The sequence below is a fragment of the Anopheles marshallii genome, chromosome 2, assembly GCF_943734725.1.
Source record: "Anopheles marshallii chromosome 2, idAnoMarsDA_429_01, whole genome shotgun sequence".
Classification (NCBI taxonomy): domain Eukaryota; kingdom Metazoa; phylum Arthropoda; class Insecta; order Diptera; family Culicidae; genus Anopheles; species Anopheles marshallii.
In genome coordinates, this window is record NC_071326.1 from 61403641 (window position 1) to 61431527 (window position 27887).

General features: G+C 42.2%; 4 protein-coding genes across 4 annotated transcripts; 3 read left to right on the forward strand and 1 right to left on the reverse strand.

The window, feature by feature from the left end:
* Positions 1 to 894: 894 nt before the first annotated feature.
* On the forward strand, positions 895 to 16508 carry LOC128718324 (dmX-like protein 2). Its single transcript, XM_053811954.1, has 19 exons — positions 895 to 981; positions 2077 to 2294; positions 2383 to 2528; positions 2605 to 2808; positions 2893 to 5271; positions 5332 to 7280; positions 7935 to 8021; positions 9092 to 9211; positions 9284 to 10935; positions 10966 to 12908; positions 12999 to 13115; positions 13269 to 13836; positions 13896 to 13995; positions 15276 to 15545; positions 15623 to 15692; positions 15784 to 15858; positions 15936 to 16069; positions 16133 to 16216; positions 16308 to 16508. Exons 1-19 carry the CDS (start codon positions 895 to 897, stop codon positions 16506 to 16508), a joined length of 10404 nt encoding a protein of 3467 aa, XP_053667929.1.
* Positions 16509 to 18977: 2469 nt separating this feature from the next.
* Positions 18978 to 22424, reverse strand: LOC128718325 (RNA cytidine acetyltransferase). Its single transcript, XM_053811955.1, has 6 exons — positions 22222 to 22424; positions 21050 to 22148; positions 20462 to 20983; positions 19879 to 20395; positions 19176 to 19731; positions 18978 to 19107 (listed from the first exon to the last, which is right to left on the reverse strand). The coding sequence occupies exons 1-6, from the start codon at positions 22422 to 22424 to the stop codon at positions 18978 to 18980; spliced, it is 3027 nt and encodes a 1008-aa protein (XP_053667930.1).
* A 239-nt stretch (positions 22425 to 22663) lies between these two features.
* Positions 22664 to 24720, forward strand: LOC128707114 (asparagine synthetase domain-containing protein CG17486). The gene is made up of 6 exons (XM_053802060.1): positions 22664 to 22723; positions 22783 to 23191; positions 23260 to 23456; positions 23516 to 23937; positions 24002 to 24182; positions 24247 to 24720. The coding sequence occupies exons 1-6, from the start codon at positions 22664 to 22666 to the stop codon at positions 24718 to 24720; spliced, it is 1743 nt and encodes a 580-aa protein (XP_053658035.1).
* Positions 24721 to 25064: 344 nt separating this feature from the next.
* Positions 25065 to 26561, forward strand: LOC128707055 (transcription initiation factor TFIID subunit 7). Its single transcript, XM_053802000.1, has 4 exons — positions 25065 to 25148; positions 25212 to 25427; positions 25495 to 26430; positions 26520 to 26561. The coding sequence occupies exons 1-4, from the start codon at positions 25065 to 25067 to the stop codon at positions 26559 to 26561; spliced, it is 1278 nt and encodes a 425-aa protein (XP_053657975.1).
* The last annotated feature ends 1326 nt before the right edge of the window (positions 26562 to 27887 follow it).

Below are 27887 nucleotides of genomic sequence, written 5' to 3' on the forward strand. Positions count from 1 at the left end.
CCAAGCAACCGCTTAGAAAATCGTGCTTAGCAACCGTGTGTGTAGACGGTTATCATTTTGATTTGTGTTCTTATGATAAATGAAATAAAATCTCAATTGATGCATGAGAAAATGTGCATCAAATAATATACAAAATGTTATATAGCGTGTTTCTATTTACATCCAAAACAGTTGTGGTGGAAGCGCAGCCTTTGTGCGAGACCGCCTCCATCTCAGCTTTCGAGGGAGTATGAGAGCCAGGTACCCGCACGGATCCTTCCTCGTTCCTTCCTCCTTACTTTCACACTCCCTCGATGGGCCGTACAATTCTGCTATCCGGCCCGTTATCCGGCCCAAAAACCGCCAATCTTTCGCTCCGTGCCAAATTCAATACTGCTTCCAGGGTAACCGTGGAATTCCGTTGAATGCTACAGGGTGTCTATGCACTTTTATTTGCTACCAATTCGTTTCTACTAAAATGTTATAATCTATTGTTTTTTTTGTTGTTGTGTGTCTTGGTTCAAATATTTAGATAGTTAATCTTTGAATACTTGTACAAATAAAGGTTTATGCTGGAGATTTTCTTTGAATAAAAAATAAATGTCGTCTTGGTAGTTTCATAGACCACCACCTTATATTTCGAAAACGTTTTGTTGTTCGAACTTCGCAGCTTCTTGTTTTGCGTTTATACTTTTACGAATCGAGCTTAGCTCTTCATTTTTTTTCGGGGTAAAAAACGCAAACCCACGGAAGAGAAAGAATCCCAACACTCGGTGTTAGTGGTGTAGTGTGAAAAATCGTCCGTACTCATTGCTTTTGGGCTAATAAAATTGTGTCCGTGATGAAAATTACACCCACGCGGGTGATTTGTAGTTAAAATATGTACAGTTATTACAAAACCAACCAAAGAAGAAAATGAATTGTCATCAAATTCTCAGTGGTGCTTGCAATGCTGGCGATCGTTGTTTTGCTGTTGGATCCGTCGAAGGAGTTCCTTTCACAGTACGTGCCTCAGAAGTCGGGGTTTGATTAGCATAAAGGGCACACTGGCCACGAAAACCCCGTGATCGGCGATGGTGTTTCACGGTCAGCACGAAGGACTACGATATAAACCTTCTGGTCAAGTGATACGCTGTATGTTGTAATGTGATATGAACTGTGCGATAGCAGTTGGCAACCAGGATTAAGTGTGGCTGTGTAAATAAACTAAATGACGGACTAATCTCTTTCATATAGGCAAACTAAAATACGCAATTCCCTATCGATATCCTGGTGGTACAGTTCTAGGAAGGCTAGATGGTTACCCTACGTGTGGGGATGTCCAAACTACACCTTTTGTCATGTGCAGAAATAATCGTAAAACGTGATGAAATCCATATGGGTGACAAAATAAGTTCAGTTGTTTGTGTCGTAAATTCTTTCAATCGTAAAATGTTGATTCATTGCCAAAATATACCCTATTTTCAAGTGGAAAGAGTGGAATAATCGAAAAATGGAAAAACGGTGACGTTTGATAGTCACTTGACTGATAATTTTTCACTCTCTCGGTTGTTAACGCTCTCCCAATATTCTCATCGATATACGCACGCACACGCGCACATACTTTATGTGAGCCCACTTACGCGAAATAACAACGATCAACATAAAGGGGTTGAGCAGGGGATGGCAGAACAGTGCCATTATCTCCATATGATATCAATCTTTTGATTACAGCGAATAGTAGGTTCTGTTCGATTTTTTTTCTACCCGTGAAACGAACTTTTTCGTAGCTGATTAGCGAATTAGGAGATGCTGTAGCTGTTCATTTCGCACAATAGATAGCTATTCAACATGCTCCGCACGTGAATCATTGTTTGTGTTGATATCGCGCGATATGTATGTTTGTTAAAAGAAGTTCGCCATGATAACCCATGGTGGATGAAATGACTGCGAGACCATGGCCTGTCTGTTTTGTTTATTCATCTCGTTACCGTCTATCGTTCGGGGTTGTTTGTTGTGTCACTTCGCGTCGTGAGGAAAAGAAATTTGAATTTCATCGGGTTGGTTTGCTGCTGCCTATCTGATACGTTCTTACCTTTTTCCGTGACCTTTGTTTAGGCGTACGCGGCAGGATGCAATATCGTGGTGCTAGCAAGCAACTTTGAGCGTGTCCAAATTATACCCGGAGCGGTGCACAATTATATTCGCATCTCGGCACTCGATGCCAGTACAGACACCGGAAAGATAGCGGCCGCTTACGAGGACAAGGTATGCATCTTCGAACCGACACCGCTAATCCATACAGAAAGGGCGTCAACTCACGGATTGGAATACAAGTAAGTTGAGCTGGCAGTTTGTTAGGGGTTATCAGTCAGTTCACAACCAAAAAGAATCGTTTATCATTTATTGTTATCTTTTTTCCAGATGGGTCCAAACTGGAAGCTTGCAAGCATCGTCGCATATCAGTTCGCTTTCGTGGAACCTCGAGGGAACACGATTGCTGACCGGTGGGACGGTGCTTCAGCTGTGGCACGAACGTTTATCCAAGCAGGATGATGATGAACCAAGCTGTATGTGAACGAACAAACAATCGAACCGTCGTTTATGATTTTTAAAGCTATTGATTCGTTTTTCTGTTTTTTCCAGCGGTTAAATTCGAAATCGGAGGAGAACGCGATCCGAAAACGCCTACCGGTGAAGAAGAATCCGACAGCAGCTCATGGGATTGCGTATGGAAATGCCACACAGCAACACCCGTTCATCATATGGCGTTTAGTCCCGATGGTACATTGTTCGCAACGTCTGGTAAAAGCGATCGTTTGGTTAAAGTGTGGTACGAGAACAAATACAGTAAGTATACAGCCCGTTTTCAGCGACGTTCGACAAATATTAATTTCTATTAATATTAATATTAATATTAATATTTTTTTCTAGCCCTTTTCCCAAATAAGAGCTTCGATCAGTCCCAATCGCAACAAAGCTTCGTTGGTGCGCCGGAAATTAGTTATGGATTCGTTTACGTTGCTCACCCTCGCGCCGTCACGCATCTGTCGTGGCGCAAGACGAGCAAGTATATGCCAAAGGGATCTGTGTCTAACATGCTGGTGACATCTTGCCTGGACAACATCTGTAGAATTTGGGTAGAAACCGTGCTACCGGAAGATGGGTTGGTGAACATGAATCAGTTCGATCCGTTGGCATCACAGAACCCAAAGTTTCGTACCCATCGCCATAAGCATAGGTTCATGCAACGTTTGAAGCACATGAAAACATGTTTCCATATTCGGCGGCACGCGAAACATAGCGGCACAGCAGGAGCGAATGGACTGAATGGGATGGGTCCCGGGTTCGGAGGACCTGGAGCCAGTTCAGGGTTTGGTAATGCACCCATTCCAACTCTACCATCGACTTACAGTGTGCACGATTTCCATTCGTACGGATATCACGGTACTGGGATGAGGTCTGGATTGCACTTTCATCTTGCTGCTTCGATTAACGCCGAGACTGATATACCGTTGGTACCGTCAATGCATACGACCGACCCTTCAGCACAGCCCAACTTTATACTGCATTGGCTGAACAACAAAGAGATGCACTTTACACTTCAAGCAGAAGGGATATTACAAGAGATGACACGCAAGGTGATCGAAAAGGAGGAAATGCAAAATGTCTCCGGAAGCAATAGTGAAGGTGGTGGAGGAGTTGGTGCAAACGACCCTGGTGGAAGTCTACTGCTGGAAGAAGGTTCTTTAACTGAGCACCATCGAAAGGGGCAACTGAAAAGCACACTTTCTCAGGAGGAAAGTAACAGTAGTGAAGAACATCCACCATTGCACTCGCAGCACCGTTCACATTCGATTGGAGCGGGCTCGCACGTCGGGTTGCCCAGTCATCATTCGTTATCGAACACTACGTCCATCAATTCTTTAGCGAACGACGGTAATTTACACGTAACGGATTCGCTAGACATGAAGATCGACTGTTTGTTACGAGACTGGCAACACAGCCCGGACCTGCTGTTTTCCATTCATCCAATTGACGGCAGCTATCTTATTTGGGTGGTAGAGTGGTTGGACGAGTATCATCCTGGTTCGTACCGCCAGGCACAGGTTTCATTTTCCACCCGCATTCCGTCGGCTTTCCCGCTGGGCGATGCTATGTCGATGTCGACGACTGTTGCGCTGTACAACACTGGCGGAAATCTAGGTTTCCGTGATATGATCATGCGCGGTCCCAAATCTTCGTGTTCTACCGGTGGACAAAACATGGTCGGCGCACAATTAGATGTCATTAGTGATTGTGTAACGTCTCTTCCGAGCGTTATGGAGGAGAATGAAGCTAACGAAGAAGATAATGCTGAACAAGCGAGCAATGCGGAAACCAAAGATCCCGGTGGTGAAGGAACAGGTGATCATACATCCAAAAAAGACCACGCAGCAGGAGCAGAAGGTGGTCCACTGGAGCAAGCCGACATTCTAACTGCACCACCCTCACCCACCATCTCAATGGTAACAAAACATTCAAATGGAACACTTAATCTGTGGCAATTAACATTTGCCGATCGAAGCAAGTTTTCGCAAGTGCTCAGTATCGGTCACGCCTCACGCGCCTCCGGACATCGGTTCCGCGTAAATGATATAACGTGTCATCCAGTACTGCCGCTGCTGCTAACTACGTCCCATCACAATCTACCGGACATCCCGGCTGGTGACAAACCACAGTCCGGTAACGGCATTGATAATCGTTCCTTGGGAATGCATCGCTCAAAGGATGTATGTGCTCCATCTGGATTCTGCTCCGAGCTGATATTGTGGCGGGTGGATGCTGTTGGACCGTTGTCGCAGTCCGGAGGTGTTAGCGAGCTGGCTCGCATTAATTCGCCAGAAATTTCCGCTTTCAGTAACGTTGCATGGATACCGACTTTACTGCCCAGTACGACGCTTGGCAATCTTAGCAACTCTCCATCTGCCTGCTTCGTCGCAAGTGACGGTGAATGTCTACGGGTGTATCAGGCGGTCATTGACGCACGCACATTACTGGCGGAGATATCAAGCTCCGAACGACGGTGTCGAAGAATGGACTCGTTGATGTCACTATCTACCGAGTCGTCGGAGAATGCAGGAATGTTGCCACCTATATTACACGATAAGATTAAAATCGTGTCTCAGCAATCCACCGCACGTCCTGGTTGCATTATTCAGCTCGATGCGATCGATGACGCAACACACGATTGGCAGAATACACAATTTTTGCACGTGTTTCAGGAACAATTGATCACGGGAGAACGAACGGAACCTTCTATAGATCCCTTCGGTGCTTCAAGTACTGCCTTTACTATCGGAACCGGTGTTGACGCAGATGGTTTAATTCCAGACCTTAAACCTACTATCGGCCTGATGGATGGCGGTATGGGAGCAATGGTGGATTTGCAGCGCAACTCTCAGTTTGAGCAACCGTTCTATCTGGTAGTGTTGGAACGTACTCAAAATGGCACCACTTTGCACATGTGGCGTATTGTAATCGCTTCCCAGCCTGCTGCCTCCGACGAAATGAGTAGCAGTATGATGTACGTACCCGATAGCAACCTTGTGCAGGATTTGGATGATCCGGAGAATGTTCACCGCCCATCAGTTGTGCCAGAGGATATACCCAAGAGTTCTGCCCATAATCGTGCTCCGTTGGATCATGCCTCACATGTAAATATATCCACGACTAAAGTGTGCACGCAAGAGCTACCGCTTCCGGATGGAGTGGATGTGATTCATGCTGCACCAGCTGCCGGTCATTTAAGTTCTTCTTCAATTTATCCTGCCTGCTTTGCACCTTATATAATCGTTACGGCGTGTTCTGATTCAACGGTGCGCTTTTGGAAGTGTAAAAGCATCCAGCGTAAAGAAGGCAAACTTGGTAGTGAAGATGGTAGTAATCAAGTCCCTCGGTACGAGTGGTGCGAGTGGGAAATGATCCGCAAGGATCAAGAATCGACAATCGATGTAAGTGGACAACTGTTGCATATTAGTGCGGCGTACTCGGGACGAATAGCTTGCGCATACAAGTACGGTAAATCCTTTACTCGGCCCACGAAGAGCAGCGATCCAGAGACACGTTTCGTGAACTTGAGTGTGGCTATTTATGAGTGCGAGTCGACTGGTGGTAGTGAATGGGTTCTAGAAGATACAATACACCTGAAAAATATTCACCTTCCACGCATACAGGCGGATCATAACTTGGATTTAAGCTACCTGTATGACACACGTACGCTTCAGAAAAAGCAACGGCTAAATCAAGTGCTTCATACGCTCTCACACGACGATGCTAGATCTCCGCGCTCTGTGAATGGAGATGTAACGCCTGAGGCTCTAGCAAAACCGGGAACGGGCCTGTTGGCTGTCCCAAGCTTCAGCACTCTGCAATCATTGCGTAAAAGCATCACTGAGCATGGCAACACATGCCCTATTACGCAGAAACATCTGGTACAGTTGGACTGGGTATCCAAGGAAGATGGTTCACACATTCTTACCGTTGCGGTCGGTAGTAAAATCCTTCTGTTCACGCCTGTGTGTAGCGATTTGGCACAGTCTAACATGAAAGCGATGAAAGAATCCCAATCAACGAACCGTCCTCTGCTACGTAAAGCTAGCTCGTTGGCGCAACCACATTTTAATGACGAAATTCGCTGGATGAAACTGCGCCAAATAGAGCTTACTACAGCCGATGGTTTACCACCATTGCCGATGCAGATCTCCTGGGTAAGGGACGGCATATTCGTGGCTGGAATGGACTCCGAGATGCATGTGTACTCACAGTGGAAGCCACAGAGCAATAGTTTGTACAACGTGAATCACCAGCTAGACATTGACGATATGTATGATACGCGTAACTTAAAGGATGAAGATCTTCGCTCGATGGCGCAGGATAGCACCCAACGTCGGCTAGCAAATGTGTCCTCAATGCCCGTACTATCACGCGTTAGCTCCATCAATCTTAATCAGATGCTTTCGTCTGCTGACGCTAACAAGAAGAAAAAACCTCTTGGTGCGGCAAGCACCGGACAGATTGGAGCCGTGGCAGCTGCCGCAATGGCTGCCGATCAACAGCAATCTCCTGGGCATCACGATTACATGACCGATTATGGATTATTCGAGGCTTCCCGGATTGCCTGCCCGGTACTTCCACAGTATCACCCTAAACAGTTGATGGAACTGTTGAACTCTGGTAAAATCCGCTGGGTGAAGGCGATTCTAGCACATCTCGTCCGTTGCATCAGTGGTTCGTATACCGTGCGCGGTTGTGGAGGAGACGAAGAAAGTCTTAACCGACAGGTATGCTTGATTGGTCGATAATTCAATCGATTAATTTACTACACTTCCAAATTCCCTATTGTATCGTATTACTACACTCCTGGCGTGTGCAGTCATATTTCATTACACGTCTCTGCGATAGTGCGGAGCAATAGCACTTGACAGATACTTGGCACCCACCGACGGAACAGTGTGCGCGTGTGTTTGTGTTTGTGTATGTCGCTAATATTTACCTTGTGTTGCTAATCTTCTAGTGCAATTATTATCATCCTCAGTTCGTTCGATCAAGATGCTCGTGATAGTAATAACAGTAGCAGCAGCATTCGTTGAAATCATCGTTGAAAGCATACTTTGGACCATTTGCACCAACTATCGTCATTCATAAATTACTATCTGCAACAATCGCTTCTTCTGACTGGCATGATTGATCGATCGATCGTTCACGCATTTGAGATGGTAGATCTAGGTCTTCAGGTCATACTTACTTTGACATTAAGCGAATCTTCGAGCATAGCTCAAGTCGTCATCTCATCAAAATTTTACGTTTTATTTCATTCTTGCACTTTTTCATACGTATTTTTCAACTGCACGTAATCGCTTCCTATCTCCTCACTCTACCACTTTTCATATATTTCCATTATCTTTTCTTTATTTGTTTTATATGTGTGTTTCCAGCGTGGTTGGTCTAGAACTCGCACTCTTTCCATTAGCTGTCCGGCAGGCACCGTTAGTCCTCTTGAACCAAGAGGATCGACGACACAGGTGCGGTTTTTCATTATTTTAACTCTTTCTCTCACTTTTCTACATTTCGGCTGCTCAAATTCAATATGTTTCACTTTTTTGTGTAATCCGGATTGTTTTGATTTATCTACTTGGGGCTTTTGATCTATTTTTTGCTTTCTACCTGTGGTATGGTATTGAATAATTCTCACATATCCCTACTTTTTGCTGTTTTATTTGCAAACAAATGTTTCGTTAGCTTTTAAGACCTGTTTACCTAAAATTAGGTTTCTAAAAGAGAGAGTATCATGAAAAGGTGTTTTTTTTTTATTTTCATTCTAAACTGATTGTGTTTGGATGTTCTATATGCTAAGATAAACCAAAAGAAAGCGAACAACATTCACCAAAAATATTGCGATTATCGTAATCCCTGTAATTTCAATGAAAAAAATCAACACTGTTCATTTTATATTTTGTAATTCACGTTTCGTCGAGATTATGAGCAAGAATTTCATTTGTTCTGCTCATGTATTGTTCCTTTATTCTGCTTTACAATTAATGTAAAGCTGCAACCTTCATTATTATCTCATATTTATGTAAGTTCGGTGGAAACAAGAATGGTACTCCAAATTTATGTTTTATCATTTGGTTTATTCATCATCCCTTTATATATCACATTGGGTTTTAATCTTATCTAACTTTATGTACTTTTGTTTCCTGTATCTGTGAGTCTTACTTCATCTGTCTTTCTTCCTCCGAGGGGTAGTGTTTTCACCTTCCATTGTTGGCTTTACAGTGAAACCTACACAAGTATATGTAAGAAAACTTATGCTTTCTCGGATCAACTTAGAAATCATTGTTCCATCCAAATAAGTCACTAATGTAATAGCAAACTGTAGTAGGATAAAGTGGTTGCAATCAATTTCCTATCCTGGTTAATGTTATAGATAAGTAGAGTATCTAATCTGTTGTAATAGATGTAACGTTCGAAAAAGCAGCACGACCGATACTATATTTTATAACGGTTTGTTTTATAGAGTTAAAAAAAGAGCTTTGCTAATACATTATAACACAATGAATTACAAATTAAAATGCTTCAAAAACTGTAACAGATCCCAGAGGAACTTACGCTTGACTATGCGGAAATCACATCTATTCCTCCCTTGCCGTTGTGGACTCTTCTTGCTGCAGATAAGGAATCGACTAGTAGTAATTTGCAGCAAAATGACGAAGTAAAGGTACGTCGCTTAAATTTAAATTATTCTGACAAGATTAATCAGTATATCTCTGCTATAACTTTTCAGGATTACAATGAACTATTCGAAAGCAACACGGCAGACGAATCGCTCGATGACTTGTTAGATGATGAGAGCGGTGGTGGCGAAATGAACCGACATACTGACCGAAGATCGTCGCTTCCGGAAAAACATTACCTCTCGCATTTTGGACCCCGTCAAGGACAGCTACTTTCGCGTCTACTGACGCACACTCATCTCCCAGGACTTTCGTCATTGGATCAGATGCACTTACTTGCGTTAGCCGATACGGTGTCGACATGCAATATAGACTTCGCCGAGCGTTTTGCTATCGATGCAGCCAAAACGGCAATAGCGAAAGAAAATTTGACCGGTGTACCAAATACGGAAAATGTTTCAACCGATTCATTAGATGACTGTGGGCTGCGATTCCTGCTGGCAATGAAGCACTATAACTATTTGCTGCGTTGTCTTCCCATTTCACAACGCCACTCGTTCCAGAAGCAGGGTGTCGGTACGTCGAATATCGTGTGGGCATTCCATTCGGAGAGCGAGGAAGAGCTGCTTAATCTGATACCGTCGTATGTGAAAGGGCAACCAAAGTGGCACGTGCTGAAAGAGCTTGGTGTTGGATGGTGGCTTCGCAATAACAACTTACTTCGCCAATGCATCGAGCGCCTGGCAAAGGCATCGTTCCAGGCAAATCAGGATCCGCTTGATGCGGCGATCTACTACATGGCGATGAAGAAAAAGTCAGTTGTTTGGGGGTTATATCGGTCGAAAAAAGACGAAAAGATGACGTCGTTCTTCGCAAACAATTTCTCTGAGGATCGCTGGCGGAAAGCGGCATTGAAAAACGCGTTTGCACTGCTGGGAAAACAGCGTTTTGAGCACGCCGTTGCCTTCTTCCTTCTTGCAAACTCGCTAAATGACGCACTAGAAGTTTGTTTGACAAAGCTGGAAGATTTGCAACTAGCCCTGGTTATTACAAGATTGTACGAAGGAGAGCACGATCCGACACCACCTAGCTTCAAGAAACTGCTGTACGAGGAGGTGTTGGGTTGCGATAAAAATGGTGAAAATCAGGACCTTAGCCGTGCTCACCCAGATCCGTTCCTTCGTTCCATGGCACTGTGGATTTTGAAAGACTATACGGGTAGTTTGAGTACGTTGTTGGACAGTCAGATTGGTAGCATGCATCCTCTATTCGATGACGAAAGTGCCGCCCTCGGTAATGTATCCCATCATGACGCTAGTCACTCAACGAACCCCAATGTGTTCAATTTTTACGTGTACTTGCGCACACATCCACTGCTCATAAGGCAACACATTGCCTCGTCAGCACAGGACAAGAAGCGAGCACAAGTCGTGATTGCCGGTTTCAGCTATGGTGCTGCTGACACTAGCACAACTTCCGGTGGACTAACGACGGACAAACAAATTCAGTTAGAGGACTCCATTACCCCACTCGAACGACAACTTTATTTTACCACTGCACATGCGCACTTCAAAGCGGGATGCCCAGCCTTGGCGCTGGAAGTGTTGAGTAAACTGCCGACCAAGGTAATCGATCAAGAAACGAGCAACGCGCAAAGCCCAGCTAGTGGACCGGATATAAAAATACAGGATCAAAGTACGCTCATTGCAACGGGTACTTTAGATTGGAGTAGCCAAACCAGTGGTAAAGAAACAGCCACATCGTTCGATTGGGGTAGCAGCATGGGTAACAGTACGACCATGGACTGGGGCGCACCAGTGTCCTCTCAAGTAAACGGAGAAGATGATTTTAAGATCGTATGGGACGACGATGGTGCAGCAGCGGAAGATGAAAGTAGTGATGACGATGGAGGTATACAGATAAAGAAAAAATCGGAACCAGAGAGCCTTCCGCTCAATAAAAATGCTGAAACAGCATTAGGAGACGAGGAATCCGTTACCGGTGGAAGCCTAGACATAATGGCCCAGCAGTTAAAGTTTATTGCATGTTTAAAGATTCTTATGGAGGAGCTATCGACACTTGCCACGGGCTTCGAAGTCGACGGAGGTCAGCTACGATATCAACTATACGTATGGTTAGAGCGTGAGGTGGAAGCTTTGAAGCAACTGTGCAATTATAGCACCGGTGACTCGGAAAATACCGCCATTGAGGATACCACGACGGCTGAGGCAGTGGATCGCGATACACCCGTACTGGCGAACAAATTCCCACACGATAAACCGACGTTACATGAAATTCTAATTCAGGAGAAGCAAGATTTCGAAGCCAAAGTGCAAAGAGCAGCAAGACGCAAACGGTGGTTAAAGGCCAACGAAACACTGCTTCGTACTTTGCTAAGCTACTGTTCATTGCACGGCGCTAGTGGAGGTGGTTTGGCGTCCGTACGCATGGAATTAGTGCTGTTGTTGCAAGAGTTGCAACAAGAAAAAACGCAACAGCAGTTGCTGAGTCCGTTACCGTTCCCGACTACTTTGCCACTGTTGAGTGCTTGCGTTGCTGGTAACAAAACAGTGATCGCAGACCCACTACGCTATCTGCAATCGCACACGCACGACATGCTGCAAACGATGGTTAACATGCGTACACCGCCGCATATGAACCGTGCGTACACGTTCCCGAGTGGTATCTTCGTCCTGCGTGACCTTGCTGTGGCGCTTTCGGCCTGCATCTACCAGTCTCTGTGCGACTCGGACACGTTCAGTGTGAAGCAGTCATCCTCGTCAATCGACGGTGGCAGTCAGGGTTGCCACAGTCCTGGCATGGAGACTATCGCAAAACTAAACGCGAGTTGCCAGAGTACGCATTTGATGGCTAACGCGGCTGCTCACCAGCGACGCCGCAAGTACTCAACCGATGAACCACTGGCAGTCAGTACACCGCCCTCCAAATGGCCCGGTGTGACCAATCTGCGAGCGTTGCTGGCACGAGAGAAGGACGAAGATACTCCACGGTTAAATGTACTGCTGTGCGAATCATTCGTGGCCGCATACATGGCCTTGTTCGTGTACGCTCTGACCACTTGCGACAGTCATATTCTGTATCGCCTAGCCGGGCAGAACTTCTCCGACAGCTCCTGGTCGACATTGTTCGGCGGTGGTGTAAAGAAGTTGTTGCGTAAGGCTACCTCGCATGCACAAACAGCGCAAGCAGTACAAGCACAGCTGCAGCAGGAAAGCATGGAGGCCGCGGGCGAGACAGGAACCAGTGCAGAAGGTAGCGTTTGGGGAGCGGTAACATCGCTGACCAAGCACCGTGTGAAGCTAAACATGAAATTGCTGGGACCGTTCGCCGGCCCACAGGGTGCGTCCAACATGAAGGAAGACAAACCAACCTACCGGGAACAGTTTGTACCACCAGAAATGTCCATGGTGTCATACTTCCTCACAAAACCAATTCCGAAGGGCCTGGGAACGGACGAAGAGGAGTACGATTCGGCAGATTCCGCAGTGTCTGATCTAGATGATGAAGACGAGGACGAAGATGTGTTCAACGATCCGCTGAACAATGATCCCAAAGCTTCACAAGTATCGGCTGCCGTCAGAAGACATCGACTCGAAAACACTGAACACTCCAATCCGAATTCCTATTCTTGGTGTATTATGCGTTACGCTTTAATCCGCGTGGCGCAGAATCAATTGCAGTCGTACATTGCTATCGCTGGGATTGAAATGCAAGGCAGGTTTAGCTTAGTTTCTATTGTTAAATGTCCGGGACAATTGTCGAACAAAAACTAATATGAATATTCTGCAATATTTTACATTTTAGAGCTTCCTGTCAGCAGTCCATTAGTGCATGGGATATTGCGAACACTGTCATCATGGCAAGATCTGCTCAAAGAGGAGTTAGAAAACCGTGGCCCCGCATCAGTTGATTACATTCCAGGTAAGTAACATTTGCCGTTGTCATAATAAGAGAATAATATTTATTCGAAACCTTCCTTCATTTTTTACTTTCTTTATGCAATAGGTTTGAATAGAGGCTTTTGATTGTGTAGCAATATTAACATATTTTAACTCTTTTTTATGTTTTCTCTAGGGTGCTTCATTGAAACCGAAGCGAAAGGCCCAGCGATTCACAAGTATCGTTCACTACTTGAACGTTCAAATACCCCATTCAGCCCTTGTTTATCTGCATCAGCACCGGCTAGACGGCTATGGAACTATTTGGTGCGCATTGAATCCGTGCAGGAAATTTTCATTCGGGCTGTGTTTGGCAAGAAAAAATCGACTGCTAACGCGTTCGAATCTACTATGGGTGGTGGATCGGCTTCAGCTTCGATCAACGATTCCGGAACACCAATCGGTCATGAAAATAATGGAAACGTAGCTGGACCTCACCAGCAACATAATCAAAACATTCCAGAACCAGTACGGATCATACACAAGGACCAAGAACAAATATCTGCCTTCTGCCTCAATATGGTAAATCCTGGTTTGCTCGCACTTGCAACACCGAGAGAAGTGCAAGAAATGGATATATCACTACTCCTTGAATCGCCCAATTGGATGGAAGACGAGTGTGAGATGGACATTATGAACCTGTCCAAGGATATAGAATCACTTGCTTCAAGCAGTTTCTTGGTCATACAAACTTCAACAGATAAGTAAGTAAAATGCAACTTATATGGTGCAGAGTTCGTTATTGATTGTACGTATATTTTAGACATCTGCTTAACCAAAACATCAGCAGTGCTCAAAACTACGGGGCCCCTTCAAGTCCTCAACCTGGAATTGCTGGACAATCAGGCCGTGGAGCATCAGTGGTATGTATAGCTCTGTGACAATTATATAACTTTTGTCCAAAGTTCACTGTACCACTGTGAAATAACTGTAGCTACAGTGCGTGTGTGCGCATTTCATCCAAAAGCTTTAATATGGAGCAAAACTTATGTCTGAGACTTGTACAAAATACTTCGACAATGTGTGCGTTTTTATGAGTAACAATTGCTTTGTGTTTTACGTCTTGCTCTAACCATATTCATGTTCAGCATTTTCAGTCTCTTTTAGTGCTCTTTAAAAAACTAGTCATTTGGATTCCCAGAACTCAGCTGAAGGGAACTAATTGATTTTTTTAGCAAATGAGCAACATTTACGTAAACATAACTACGTTACTAATCGATGTTTTATATTACAAAATTTTAAAGGTTAACCGGTAGATAATTGTCTAATATAATAATATTAGACATCAATTCTTCAAATTAAACAGACATTTGATAAACCGTTCTAATTTTTAATGATTACTTTTCATTTTGCCAACTAAAATGTTCTGCTGTCTAATATATTTTTGTAGTACCAAGTTACGTAACTACTTTACTCTTTTCTCTTCATTCTACTTATAATGCAAAATCACGGATTTATGTCGATTATATACCATGCCTATCTGCCTAACACATCATATTTAATAAAAATACAATCTAACATGGAATATTTGTCATAATACATCGTGCTACACTAACATTATCGTTGGAAAAATTATGAAATACGTGCAGATCAAAGGAGCAACATTCCCCGGTAGTCAGTGCCCACGGTTCTGCAAGCTGGTTATCGATCGTTCCAAACATTTATTGAAACCGGTACATTAATTTGTCGAGTAATCATAATTAGTGCTAGGCATTTGAACAGTTGCACTTTACCTGTACTCGTTGGTTTTTGTTGTTGTAATAATTATTCAATACATTGTGGCACCTCTTTTTTTACACTTACACCACCTTCTTTGTTTATTGAAGCCTTTCCATGTTAAAGCAGCTTAACATCGGCTAACTAGTATAGTGATTGTTATTTTAGTGTTTTATTGTTTTGTGTTATAAAGATTCGATCATTTGTCATCATTTCAAGTGCGTAGTTAAATATGAATTACTGCAGGGTAATCGTTCATGGTTTAATCACCGCATGCATTTCGTGGACGTTGATTGAATATTGCATTTATTTGCTTTCATTTGTTGCGTTTTATTGTTCCGTATTCTGCACGTATGTGTGAATCATGTACAAATGTTGGATTTGAGTAGAAATAATGTGTACTCTTCTGTTTCATTCGCAATCAAAGGTGCTGAAACATAAAGTGGATAATATTAAACGTATGAGTGCACATCCGTTGATGCCATTGTATCTTACTGGCGGACAGGACGGTTCGGTACAGATGTGGGAATGGGGCCACCAACAAGTTGTGTGTACACCGCGTTCGCCGGGGACGTTCGCAAAAGTTACTCGCTGTCGGTTTTCACAGCACGGCAATAAGTTCGGTATTGCAGATGGTGATGGCAACCTAAGCCTCTGGCAAGTGGGTCTTGCAAGCCAAAGCAATCGTCCCTTCTTCGTAAGTAAACATAATTCACGATCGTTTTCAACAAAATTAATTTTTAATGGTAAACCTTCTTATTTTTAAATACGCAGACGTATCAATGCCATAATAAAGGAATCACAGATTTCGTATTTCTCGGATCATGCAGTTTGGTGGCAACGGGTATGCTTTTTCTTTTTTATTTAGGAAAAATGCAAAAAAAATGCATATGTTCTAACTCTTTTATTTTTATAACACATACTTCATAACACAGCTGGTCACAGTTCGGAAAGCAAAAACGTAGCTATATGGGATACACTTTTGCCGCAAAAGAAAGCTCTGGTAGCCGGTAAGTGTTAGGTCGTGTGGATTGATTGATCGCTTTTCGTGTTAGTAATATGAAACTTTTTCCATCAAACTTTATAGCCTTTACATGTCACGATCAAGGTGCTTCTAGTCTAGCGTATGCACCTCAGCATCAGTTACTTATTTCAGCTGGCAAGAAAGGTGATGTTAGCATTTTTGATGTTCGTCAACGTATTCTACGACACCGGTTCCAGGTAATTATAGATTTTTTCTCCATTATCCATTAGCCTATATCGATGAAATTGGATTTTTTTAAGGCACATGACCATCCAATTAAATGCTTGGCAATTGATCCAAATGAGGAACAATTTGTAACCGGCTCGGCTGATGGTGATATTAAGGTAATTAACGGTTCTTTACGCTTGCATAAAGCTGCGAAATCAATTATTAAGACTAAGATTTTTTCTTTTTACCACAATGCATAAACAAAAGGTTTGGGGTCTATCAGTCCATACCCAGCTGTACAGTTTCATGGGAGAGCATGCCCGGAGCAGCTTTTTCAAGCACATTGGCCAGGGCGTTACTCAGCTGCAAATAGACCAAGGAGGACGATTATTTTCCTGTGGCGCAGATGGTTCGATGAAAGTGCGACAGCTACCTGATCGTGAATCGATTGTTCATTCGTTGTATTAAGAGAGGTACATTCTTCGACCCCAAAATTCTCAAAGACCCAAGGCTGGCTTACGTAAAGACAAAAAAAAGAAAACAGGAATAGAAACGAAAAAAAAAACTTTAAACAGTAGAAAGAGACGAACTGTAGAAATTCATTACGAGTATTAAAAAAATACAAGGGCAGACAAAGAAGTTGATCAGGTAATCCTGGTCGAATGATTGGTTTTGAACCGTATTAACCAAAACCATAATTGGGCTGTTTACATACATGAATCATTATTCGAACCACCTCAGTGTAGAAGAGTTAAGAACGGTTTATATGATGTTGTTTTATTCCGAAAGCTTTTAACTAATTTTGCTCTATATCTGAGATTTGTTCTTAGCTTGGTTCACCTGTTTTCGTTAAACACAACTATTTAAGGTTTATTTTGCTTTACCGTTGTTATCCGCATGTAGCATAAACATTTAACTTAAAGGTAAATGAAGAAGAATGTGACTGACATGCGAGGAAGCGTTGGTGATGAAATTGAATAAAACAAACCGAAAGCATTACTTTAGATGATTCAAGTGAGATGCGTACGCTCCCATGCATTGAATGATTGCAATCGTTGTGAGAGAATGCTTCGGAACAATAATGAATGAGGCATAGGATTTAAAACAACAAGAATTGCAACACACCGCAGACAATACCGCTATTGAGAGATGATAATGTTATACCAAAAAAAATGGATCCATATTAAATTAAAATTAACTGCAGTCCGCGTACAATTTAATCGAACACGTAGGAAACGAAAAGCTCAGAACGCTTTTCGGAAATTTATAAACAGTATAACGGACCTGTAGTATTCATACAATCGAATGGCTAAGCAGAAATGTAGTTAAGCATAAAGTCGCGATCGTGTTACATTCGTACTATTGTGCTGTTATGATAAAGGTCAGATAGAGCATGAAATCTAACTATACGCAATGAAAGGGTATGTAAAATGTTAAGCTTAATAGTTAGCACTGATAATCGACTAGTATTAAGCAATTAGTTGCAATTCCTTGGAGTATTGTGTACGTCAACATTATTCCTGCTATGATTTTATCGTTGATACTTCTATATTAGCATGTTATTTTGGAATCGTCCATAGCTATTTTCTGTTGGAAATATTTATATTCGTCGCTACCTATCAGATAAACTGGATTTGCGTTGTTTGAAACTATGCTGGATAGTTAATTCACTGTTGATTTTATGCCACGATGTTTATTCCTTCTTTCGCAAATTAGTTTGCTATATTTCCTGGTTTAAATGATACCTAAGCTAGTTCCATCATCGAATGTTTTAACGGTAGCGATAAATAGGCACGAACTGCTATCAAACCAATAACTGTTTGAATAACTGATGCTCCAAATGAATTTCAAAAAAAAAGTTACATAATTGCCGCACGCGCACTTGAGCGGTACATTGTTAAACATAAACTCTATTGTTACTCTTTATCTATCCTAAACTAAAGAAATATTGAATGTAACTGGTACAACAGGCAGACATGATATACAATGCAAGAGCCGGTAAAACTCTCGTTCGACACGACACTAAAAGTAAAATAAAACTACATATACACGATATGATACACACGAAAACCGAACAACGTAATGATGTCCCACATATGGTTGGAAATGCAAATGGAAGAACATGTTAGTACATTTTAATTGGAAACTGGATATAGGGGTTTTGGGATTGGAATCCTGTATCGTAAATAAATCACTTAGCAGCAGAATGCAACAGATACCCAGACCGTAGGATTCAATAGTATTGACCAGATTATGTTAACTGATGTGTATGATATGGTACAACCAAATCAGAACTAACTACTTTTTCTTCATCTACTTTATGTATGTCGTATTCCACCAAGTTGGATAAAGCCTACATAAGCTGCAACATATACTCCTGATTTGTTTTACAGTATGTATAATATCCTTTAAAGCTTTTGCAGACTTAATAGATTTTATGCAAAACACTTGCTAAATTAGTGTGGTCATACATTCATCTGGCATTAATCATCAATTCATTTTTTTTTACAGAATGTTGGAAACCATGTGCAATCGATGTAGTAATCCTTTCTTCTATAAATTTGCGCCTAACTAAGCACAATGTCATATTCAAAATGCAACTCATAATACATAAGGATCACACAGAGATAATGCATGAAATGATTGATGTAAGATTATATTTTAAGCAATTGTTGTTTTTTTGTTTTGGTTTATGTAGTGATGTTGATCTATACATCTGGTTTATTGATTTATTTATTTTATTGACAATAAACGTTATTATATGGTAGCTAAATAATTGATATATAATTTTCTCTCTTCGTTACGTACGAGTTTCGCATGTTTTTATAAATCACACAAATTAACTTAAAATGTACCATATGTTTCATATATTTTGTTGAACTTAGTACCTTAGCTTAGAAGCGCCAAACCCGCGGTGTCTGTTGTGAGGTGAAATGGTTAGTCTTTGCTATTGCGAGACTTTTGCTTCTTGCCGAATTTTGCTTTTTTCTTTTGAAATGCGGAAACGTCCCCACCACCGGATGACATATTGGTATCATCAGTAGTTTCTTTAAGCCGCTTTTCTCCACTGTAAATGTATGAAAAATACAAAATCTCTTACTACGTATTATGGCAGGGTTAATTTTTTCTGTTTACCTTTTAATAGACACTATCGTGGATTTGGTGTTAGATAGCACTTTGTTCCATTCATCGTCCGTTCCCTTGATTGCGTATTGATCAAGGTTAAGCTTTTTCAGCTTGGCCAACTCCTGCTTTTGCTGCTTCTCTAAGGTTTTTACATCTTCAGCAAACTCTTCACCAAGGCTCTGCTTCAATGGTATCAAATTTTCTCCCATATTTAACTCGCTTGGCTTTGCCATAGTTCTCTCAATCGTATTTTCCATCGTTTGCAACATGTAGTTTGTTAGCTTCTTAATGCAATCCGCAAACTTTGCCAGTATCTGATTGCTGGGCATATTCAATTCTTCCATCATCTGATCGATCGACTTATTCTGCAATCCACACCCGAGTAAAATTGCTTTATGTAGCGTCTCAAGACGAGCTCCGGCCATCTTGTCTTGAAAGTACAGAGACGCAAGATCGGTAGTCAAATCCCAGATCAGCTTGTATTCAACTTGACTGTTTATATACATTTCCAGTCGTTGTACATCGTGCGGAAGAAATATTTCATCGATTGTCGTTTGCGTCAATGCTAGAATAAACAACCATAAGTTATTGTTATTTAACCTTTTCAACGCCGTTTCAAAATCCTGCAAGGCGATTTCCACAGAGCATCATCCGATGTCGATTCCGGTGATGTGGTACTGAACATGTTAAGTAGTAGCACACATTAACCTACCTTTGCCTTCCATCTTAACTGCCCGATTTTCGAGTAAAGAAAGCGCCATACTGGTGGGGAATTTGTTAAACGACTTTCCAAGCAGTTTTAGTATACGTCGACGGAAATCGTAAAAGTAATGATTCAACCATTCGTTAGTTTCTACCCGCTCAACGTTGGAGTTGATCGGACTGAGCATGATGCACGAGTGCTCTCCTGTAAGATCATTTTCCTTCTGGCTTAGGTATACGGGAACAAACTTTTGACTCTTCCAGAAGCGCAACAATTCGCCGGTCAGACCATACGATGTTCCAAGGTAATCCAGCAACTCTGGTTTCCGTTCAGTGAGCGATTTCAGCAATGTTGGAATTTTCTTTCTCGGCACAATTACTTCTTTCAGCAAATCTACGTCCTCATCATCAATTGTTTCGATACCGTTGTCGTTTCCTTGCTCATCATCGATTCCATCCGTTTCGATGGGGAACCTTCCTTCGTAATAAAGCTTCAGCTGATTTAGAGCGCGTTTTCCATACCCCATCTGTAAAATAGTTACGTTCCGTGAGTCAACTTCTCTCAACAATGTTGTATTCATTGTATAACTTACACGTTGATAGTTAGGATGTGTTGCTATGCGTACAATTCGCGCTCCGGACAATTTTGGGAACTCATGATCACCAAACTGTTCCGCTATATTCCACGGAATTAAATCACCGGACGCTTTCATACCGCGCACGAGCGAGTTTTGCATTGTACGGGAAGATATTTCTCCCTCTAAACACACCTGAATCACGACCAGGATTTCTGGCAATTGATTCTTTTTTACGATCGGACCTAGAAGGCAAAAAAGATGATGTGATGGAGCGTCACTCATCATCTGCAAATCATTTGGACTGTTCTTATAATGTGACGATACGCAAATTGATACAATCCTCTGAAGGAATGTTTCCGCCGCCCGGTGGTAGGAAAACAGTGCGTCTCTGTTCACATAATAAAGCTGACACTCGTCCGGTGGCGGACAGCCGGAATTCAAATTCTGCACAATTGTAGCGTCGAGACATAACAGTGACGTAAGCCATGATTCGACGGGATCGCCTGGACTGTAGCGAATCGATTCATCAAGCTTAATCTGTGGAAATGAACAATAAACGGAACAGTGAGAAAAAGACAAGCGCAAAACTACGATTACGCTTACCGGTAGTGGAGCATTGTTTTCCTTTTGTAATTGCGATAATAGCTTCAAGCTAAGGGATCGCCCAGTTCCCTCATATCCATTGATTGTAGAAGCCATAAATACCAGATACGAACCCAACATTGCTTTAACCATTGGCAACGGGATAGCTGCTGCTTCGTCAATGATCAGTAAATCAGCGGCGTTTAGCAGATGTGCATCCGTCGGGGAAATGTACTGAATCGTTTGCCGGTTGTTTCGTGTTACGTTGATGCGAATGATCGCTTTGTTGAAGTTTGGGTTCGTCGAGCGTATGATCGTATAGTCCGTGTGCTCCTGGTACTCCAAAACGTCGAATCCTTTGAGTATGAATTCGAATAGAGTGATCAAATTTTCCGGCGATGGCGACGTTACGTACACATTTACGTAGCCAAATGCTATCGAACCAGCAATAGCAAGACCCATGGCGGCAGATTTTCCACGTCCGCGACCGGCAGTTAGGGAAGTTGGAGGTTTCAGTTGCTTTTCAGCCAGCGCATCGATAAACTGAGCTACAGCTTTCGCCTGATCATACGTTCGGCACAAACTCACCAATGGTCCCGCTGGTGGTGCATCTGCCAAACTTTCCTTCAGTTCTGCAAGTTGCTCACTATGACTGGTTTCGATCGAAGCAATATCGATCGGTTTTACGTCAGCCGTGCGAGAAGATAATGGGAGCACGGTTAAATCATCATTCACCAGCAAACAACGGGAACAGTCGGCTAGCGATAGAATCAAACGTTCGTTGAAGCGACACGTTACGTTCTGGTGTGCTTCCGTCCGGTAGCGCTTGTGCACATCCATGCTCATAGTGTAAATCTGCTTGAGGGACGAGATCGTTTTAAGCAGCAAAATGATCAAACCACCCCCCTCAACAGTTTCGACAGTACGTGCCAAAAGGTTTGGCGTAAGGGCTTCGAAATCTTGCAGTACGCACACACCATACGTTTTACCAAGAATGGTATGCGTATCCTTATAGTAACGGCCATGGATCGTAGTAGCTACCCGAAATGCATCGAATAGATCCGACTCGTTGATGTCGATCTTGCCGGCTTGTATCTTTTTCGCTCGCTTTTTACCATGACTGAAAGGAAAAGGCATGGGTGTGTTCGTTAGTAATCATGCAACCAGTAAGAAAAGCTATGCCAAACAATTACTTTGAAATTGCTTCGTCCTTATTCTTGTAGCACCACAGCACCGTAGGTCGCGCTTTAACAGATGCCTTAGTCAGGATATCGTAGAGTATGGGCACCTGATCTCGGGCTTTATTGCCAACTATAACGAACATTGTACGGTGACCCATCTTGACACCATTTTCGATCATCACACGGATACGGTTGTCTATCTTTTTCTTTACCATTTTATCGAAAAATGCTTCAATTTGTTAGTAGCTCGAAGACCGGTTTCACGTGGGACGTCCTGAACAAAACAAATGCGGTTTTCAAAGTGACATATACAGGGTGTCTCACAGAAATGTGTGAAAAGTGTTTAATCGATTATTTGAAAACGCCAAATTAGACATTGGTAGAACGATTCGACGAATTAGCAAAGAGTGTAAACAATCTGGAACGTGTTGGACCTAAATCACCGGTTTTCGCGATGTGCGGAATATTTAGCTACATCTGCACTAATAACAACTCGACTGAGGCCGAGGAAATGGTAGGCATTGTTTTGCAATGACATTCAAACATGTGTAGATGCGTTCTATTGATTTTCAGCTCGAATCATGTAGAAACATCCTCAAAAACCGTGGCCCCAACTATGAGTCTACATTGTGGTATGATGCAATGGTATTGTTTTATGGATCGGTGCTATGGCATCAGGGAGTATCGTTATCCCAACAACCGATGGAAAGTGATCAAACGGTTCTGATGTTTAATGGGGATATTTTCCAAAAGCGAGAAGATATGAGCCGGAGTGACACAATGTGGCTGTTGGAAAGAATTGAAGCTTGTGCGGACGAAACTGACCTTATCAACCTTTTCGCCAGCTTGCATGGTCCGTTTAGTGTTATTTTTCTCAGAAAGGAAGAAAATAGAATTTACTTCGCCCGTGACTCTATTGGAAGAAACAGTTTGCTCATCGGAAGGGGACACAATGGAAACACTTTTATTTCAAGTGTTGGAGGTAATATTCTGCCGGTAATAAACAAACTGTAACGAAATGTACAAACAAATTTGTTAATATCATTACAGGAAACGTTGGGTCCTATGTCGTCCACGAACTTCCTCCCTACGGTCTATATTTTATCGATTTAGAGCGCGTGAATGAATCTAATTCGGTTACTTTGCTGCCATGGACAGATGATTGTACCCAGTTACAGCCGATCAATCCAATAACAATACAACCAGCGGTTCAATTAAAAATCCCACAAGCTTTAAACATAACACCGGTAAGTTATCTAACTGTAATCTTATTTATGATAGAAATATTACTTACATCTCTTTTTAGTACAATTTTAATTTTTATACCTTACTAGAAGATGAAATACCTTTAGGCGGAGACGTTTTCGACTGTCTGTTTAAATACCCAGAGATAAACAATGTTTGCAATCAGCTTCTTGGTACTTTACGCAATGCAGTGGAGGAGCGTATCACCAACACCATTCTGTACTGCAAAATGTGTTTAGAACGGCAATCAGAATGCATTCATCCAAAGGTTGGAATTTTATTTTCGGGCGGAATAGATTGTACGATTCTAGCTTTTTTAGCAGATGAATTCGTGCCAACGAATTGTCCGATTGATTTGATGAATGTAGCCTTTGAAAAAGTCAGACGTACGAATGTAAAGCCAGCGCAAATGGAATGGAACGTACCGGATAGAGTGACTGGACAGGCTTCGCTGGATGAGTTGCGCCGTTTAAGGCCTAATCGGTAATGATAACAACAATCGTGGTTGGCTAAAATAGTAATTTTTTTTTTTTTGTTAAAATGTTAGTACGTGGAATTTTGTAGAGATAAATGTTTCTCGATGCGAACTAAATGAGAAAAGAAAAGTCATTTCTAATCTTGTGTTTCCTCTACGAAATGTGTTGGACGAATCGTTGGGTGCCGCACTTTGGTTCGCTTCTAATGGAGTTGGGCAGATAAATGGACGCACTTATACCAGTACCTGTCGAGTAAGTAGCTTAGAGAGGTCAATACACAATGATGTATCGCTGAAATACGGATTTGTTTTTACAGGTACTGCTGTTAGGTTCCGGTGCCGATGAATTGTTTGGTGGGTACACCCGACACAAAACTGCATTCGAACGAAATTTTGGCGGTTACAGTGAAAAATGTTCATCTGACCTTAGGTCACACGCGTACCAGAAAGCATATGAAGCACTGGAGGAAGAATTGAATTTAGATTGGAGGCGCTTGCCAAGTCGAAATTTGGCACGTGATGACAGAGTAATCAGTGACAATGGTGTAACACCTAGAACTCCTTATCTGCAAGAAGATTTCATCGCGTTGGTTCGTTCCTTGAAAGCTTCCCAACGGTGTTATCATCCTCTGGGACTCGGGATTGGGGACAAGCTTATATTACGCTTATGTGCCTATAAACTCGGGTTAACACAAGCATGCATGCAAAGAAAACGTGCATTACAGTTCGGTTCCAGGATAGCAGACCGAAAACAAAATGCATCCGACCGTTCAACGTACCTGGAAAATTAATATTTAATATTACCTCGGAAAATACCCTGTAACAAACAATTTAACGTTTGCTCATAAATAAAATCGTACAGTTAAAGTAATGAAGATATGACCAACTCTGTAGTCACCAAACTATAAATGCAGATCAATTTACATGCTATCAATTCACATATTAGACTTTTTCATTTTTTCTAACTTTGTCTTCCACGCGATTGTTCAAGATTTACCAACTCGATATTGAATTTAAATCGAGCACAGCTTTGGCTATACACCTTGGTTGTGGTGGCATTTGTAAATAAAGAAAAAAAAAATAATATTTTTCTGGGGTATATACGCGTTTGCAGGTTGCAACAAAATAGTTAAAAATGCCCGATAAACCCGCGAAACAAGACAGCAAGAAGGACGATGGTGCAGAGTTAGAAACGCAGATTATTATGCGAATGCCCAAGGTAGTGTTTCAGTGAAAGATCCTAGTGTAATGAGTACGTTAAATTGAGCCTATTCATTCACAGGAACCTGCAGCTGCTCTACGCGAAGCGATACAGAACGGTGCCAACAATCTGAAAGATCGACTTTTCATTCGTTTGGAGAATGAATTGCGCTATGGCGAAGTTCGGTTTGATCATTGGTTACTGCACGCGAAAGTGGTTGATCTTCCCACGATAATCGAATCGTTGAAAACGATCGACTCGAAGAATTTCTACAAAACCGCGGACATATGTCAGATGGTATTAGACTTTTCCAAAATCTGTAGAACTTCGTGTTATGGACCTTTATCAATTTTTCTGCTTTTAGATGATATGCAGGGAGGAGCCCGAACAGCAGTCAGCCGAAGAGGAATCTCCGAACAAAAATAAGAAAAAAGATCCTAACAAAGTAGACAAAAAGTTTCTTTGGCCGCACGGAGTGACACCACCATGCAAGAATATACGGAAGCGTCGTTTTCGTAAAACTCTTAAGAAAAAATATGTCGAAGCACCGGAGATAGAAAAGGAAGTAAAACGTTTGTTACGGGTCGACAATGAGGCGGTTAATGTAAAGTGGGAACTGATCACTGAAGATGAGGATCCAAACAAACCCTCGCCAGGGTCGGGTACGGAATCGGGCGCACCTAATAAAAGCCCATCGAAGAATACGAAAAAAGGTGACCATAACAAGGACGTAGGAGAGCATGATATCTTCGGAGAAGAAGTGTCCGATTCGGACGAGGAAGATAATCCGATCAACAAAAATATCGACATTGATGAGAGCAGTCGGTTGTCGGCGGAAGCCGATGATAGCCGCTTGTCCGATTCCAGCTCTTACCAGGGTACGCAGCAGACGGAGCGAAACCCTGCACTGGAGTTCAATAAAAGCATGTTTAGCGGTGCTGGTTCGAGCAGTGGTTACCGGGCAGCCAGAAGACCCGAAACGGGAGCTAGCAGTGCTGGCGGATCTAAGTCCATGTCCTACTTTCAAGGTGACAGTTCCCGGTTGGATTCCGATAACGATTCATCAGACATGCCACACGGTGGGTTTGGTAATAGTCAGAACAGTAACGCCAATAGTGCAACCGCTAGCACGAATAATAACGCCCGTGCTTACGAGCTGCAGCGCCAAATAAGCGATCTTAAAACGCAGCGTAATCAAAAGGAACAGGAAATTCGCACGATCGAAAATCAAACCTTGCGTCAGCGTTTACAAGATAAGCTGGACAGCTTGCTGATGGAAATACAGGACAAGGAGAAAGAGGTAAGTTACGAATAGACGAAAGATAGGAACCTTTTGCTTACCTGTTGTACCTGTTTACCTGTGCTTACCTTACCTGTGTGACTTTTCAGATACACGATCTTCAATCGGGAGAAAAATATAATCTGGACTAAAGTACAGTATTGCGAAGGAATACAGCAGATAACCCAGCTATATTAAAGTAACGATACTACTCCTAGTTCATCTGTCCAAATCGGTAGGAAAACGCCAAGGACTAGAGTAGAAAGACAAATGCTTACTTACCTACTTTGCCGGCGCTAAACCGCTCGCGGTCGAGGGCTTTCGTCTGCCAATCCATTATCTCGGCCTTTTTGTCGGACGCATCAACGCCATCACTCCATCTCAATTTGGACAGAAAGACAAATGCACTTTCCGCAAATTTCATCCATAAAAAGTTTATAATATATATATTTTTTCTTTGTAAACAATTTGTAAGACCTTAACGTTTTATCTACGACTGTGTACGGAATGTGTGTTTGAAAGAACGGGAATGTTTAAGTATATGGTCCTATGTTTATTTCCTTTTTCAAACGACTCAGGACGTATTTCGTTTGTAAGGCATTCGGGTATTTGTTTTTCTCGACGATGACTACGTACACACGCCCGATCACGTGAGAGGAAACGCCATGACACGATAGTGTGTGCCGATCGAACATGTGTATGCTAAACTATGCCTAGTGAGTATAAGTCACAAAACGTGGGTGATCCTCTTATTTTGAATACCGAAAAGTGGTGTTTGTTTTGCGTTCCACTATCGTTCTATTTTTTATTCTATAACTAAGCGAATAATAACAAAAAAATACTGTGTAATAATGTTCGCACATATGAAGGTGGAGCAATACTCTGGAAAAAATGGGTGAGGGATGAAAACAAGACGAATTGCTTAGGACAGTCTAGTTGAAAGAAAACACCAGCTGGGTATACCAGAGATCGTGACTCGTGTTCTCACAGTGAGGGTTGGTAAAAATGTAGTAACGGCTATATTATCGTTGCATCACGCCTTGCATGTTTTCTTTTCTACCAGCAGCCAAAAATTATGAACATTTCCAGTTTTGCATTGCATACGTGAATGTGTATGCACCGTTGTCGGTGTACGTGACTTTTTCGATTTTCCTTTCGTCAATAATAGCATAACTGTTTCCTTGTTTTCCATTGTAACAGTGGTGTTTGCATAACTACGCAATGTTAAACCATGCATCTTCAAGATACATTAAATACAATTTGCCACGACTCTGTTCACTCCTTTTAATATTTGGTATTGCATAGCAGTTATCTGTTGTTAGTTTTGTTTTGTTATGATAACCAAACTGCTGATATTTACTCGTGAGTACTTATTGCAGCTTCATTTCAGATCTTTGACGAGCAAAAGTTTCGTTTATAGGAAAATCAACACTACTGTCCAGAATATGATCGAGAAACGTGAAAATGTTTTTAGACTG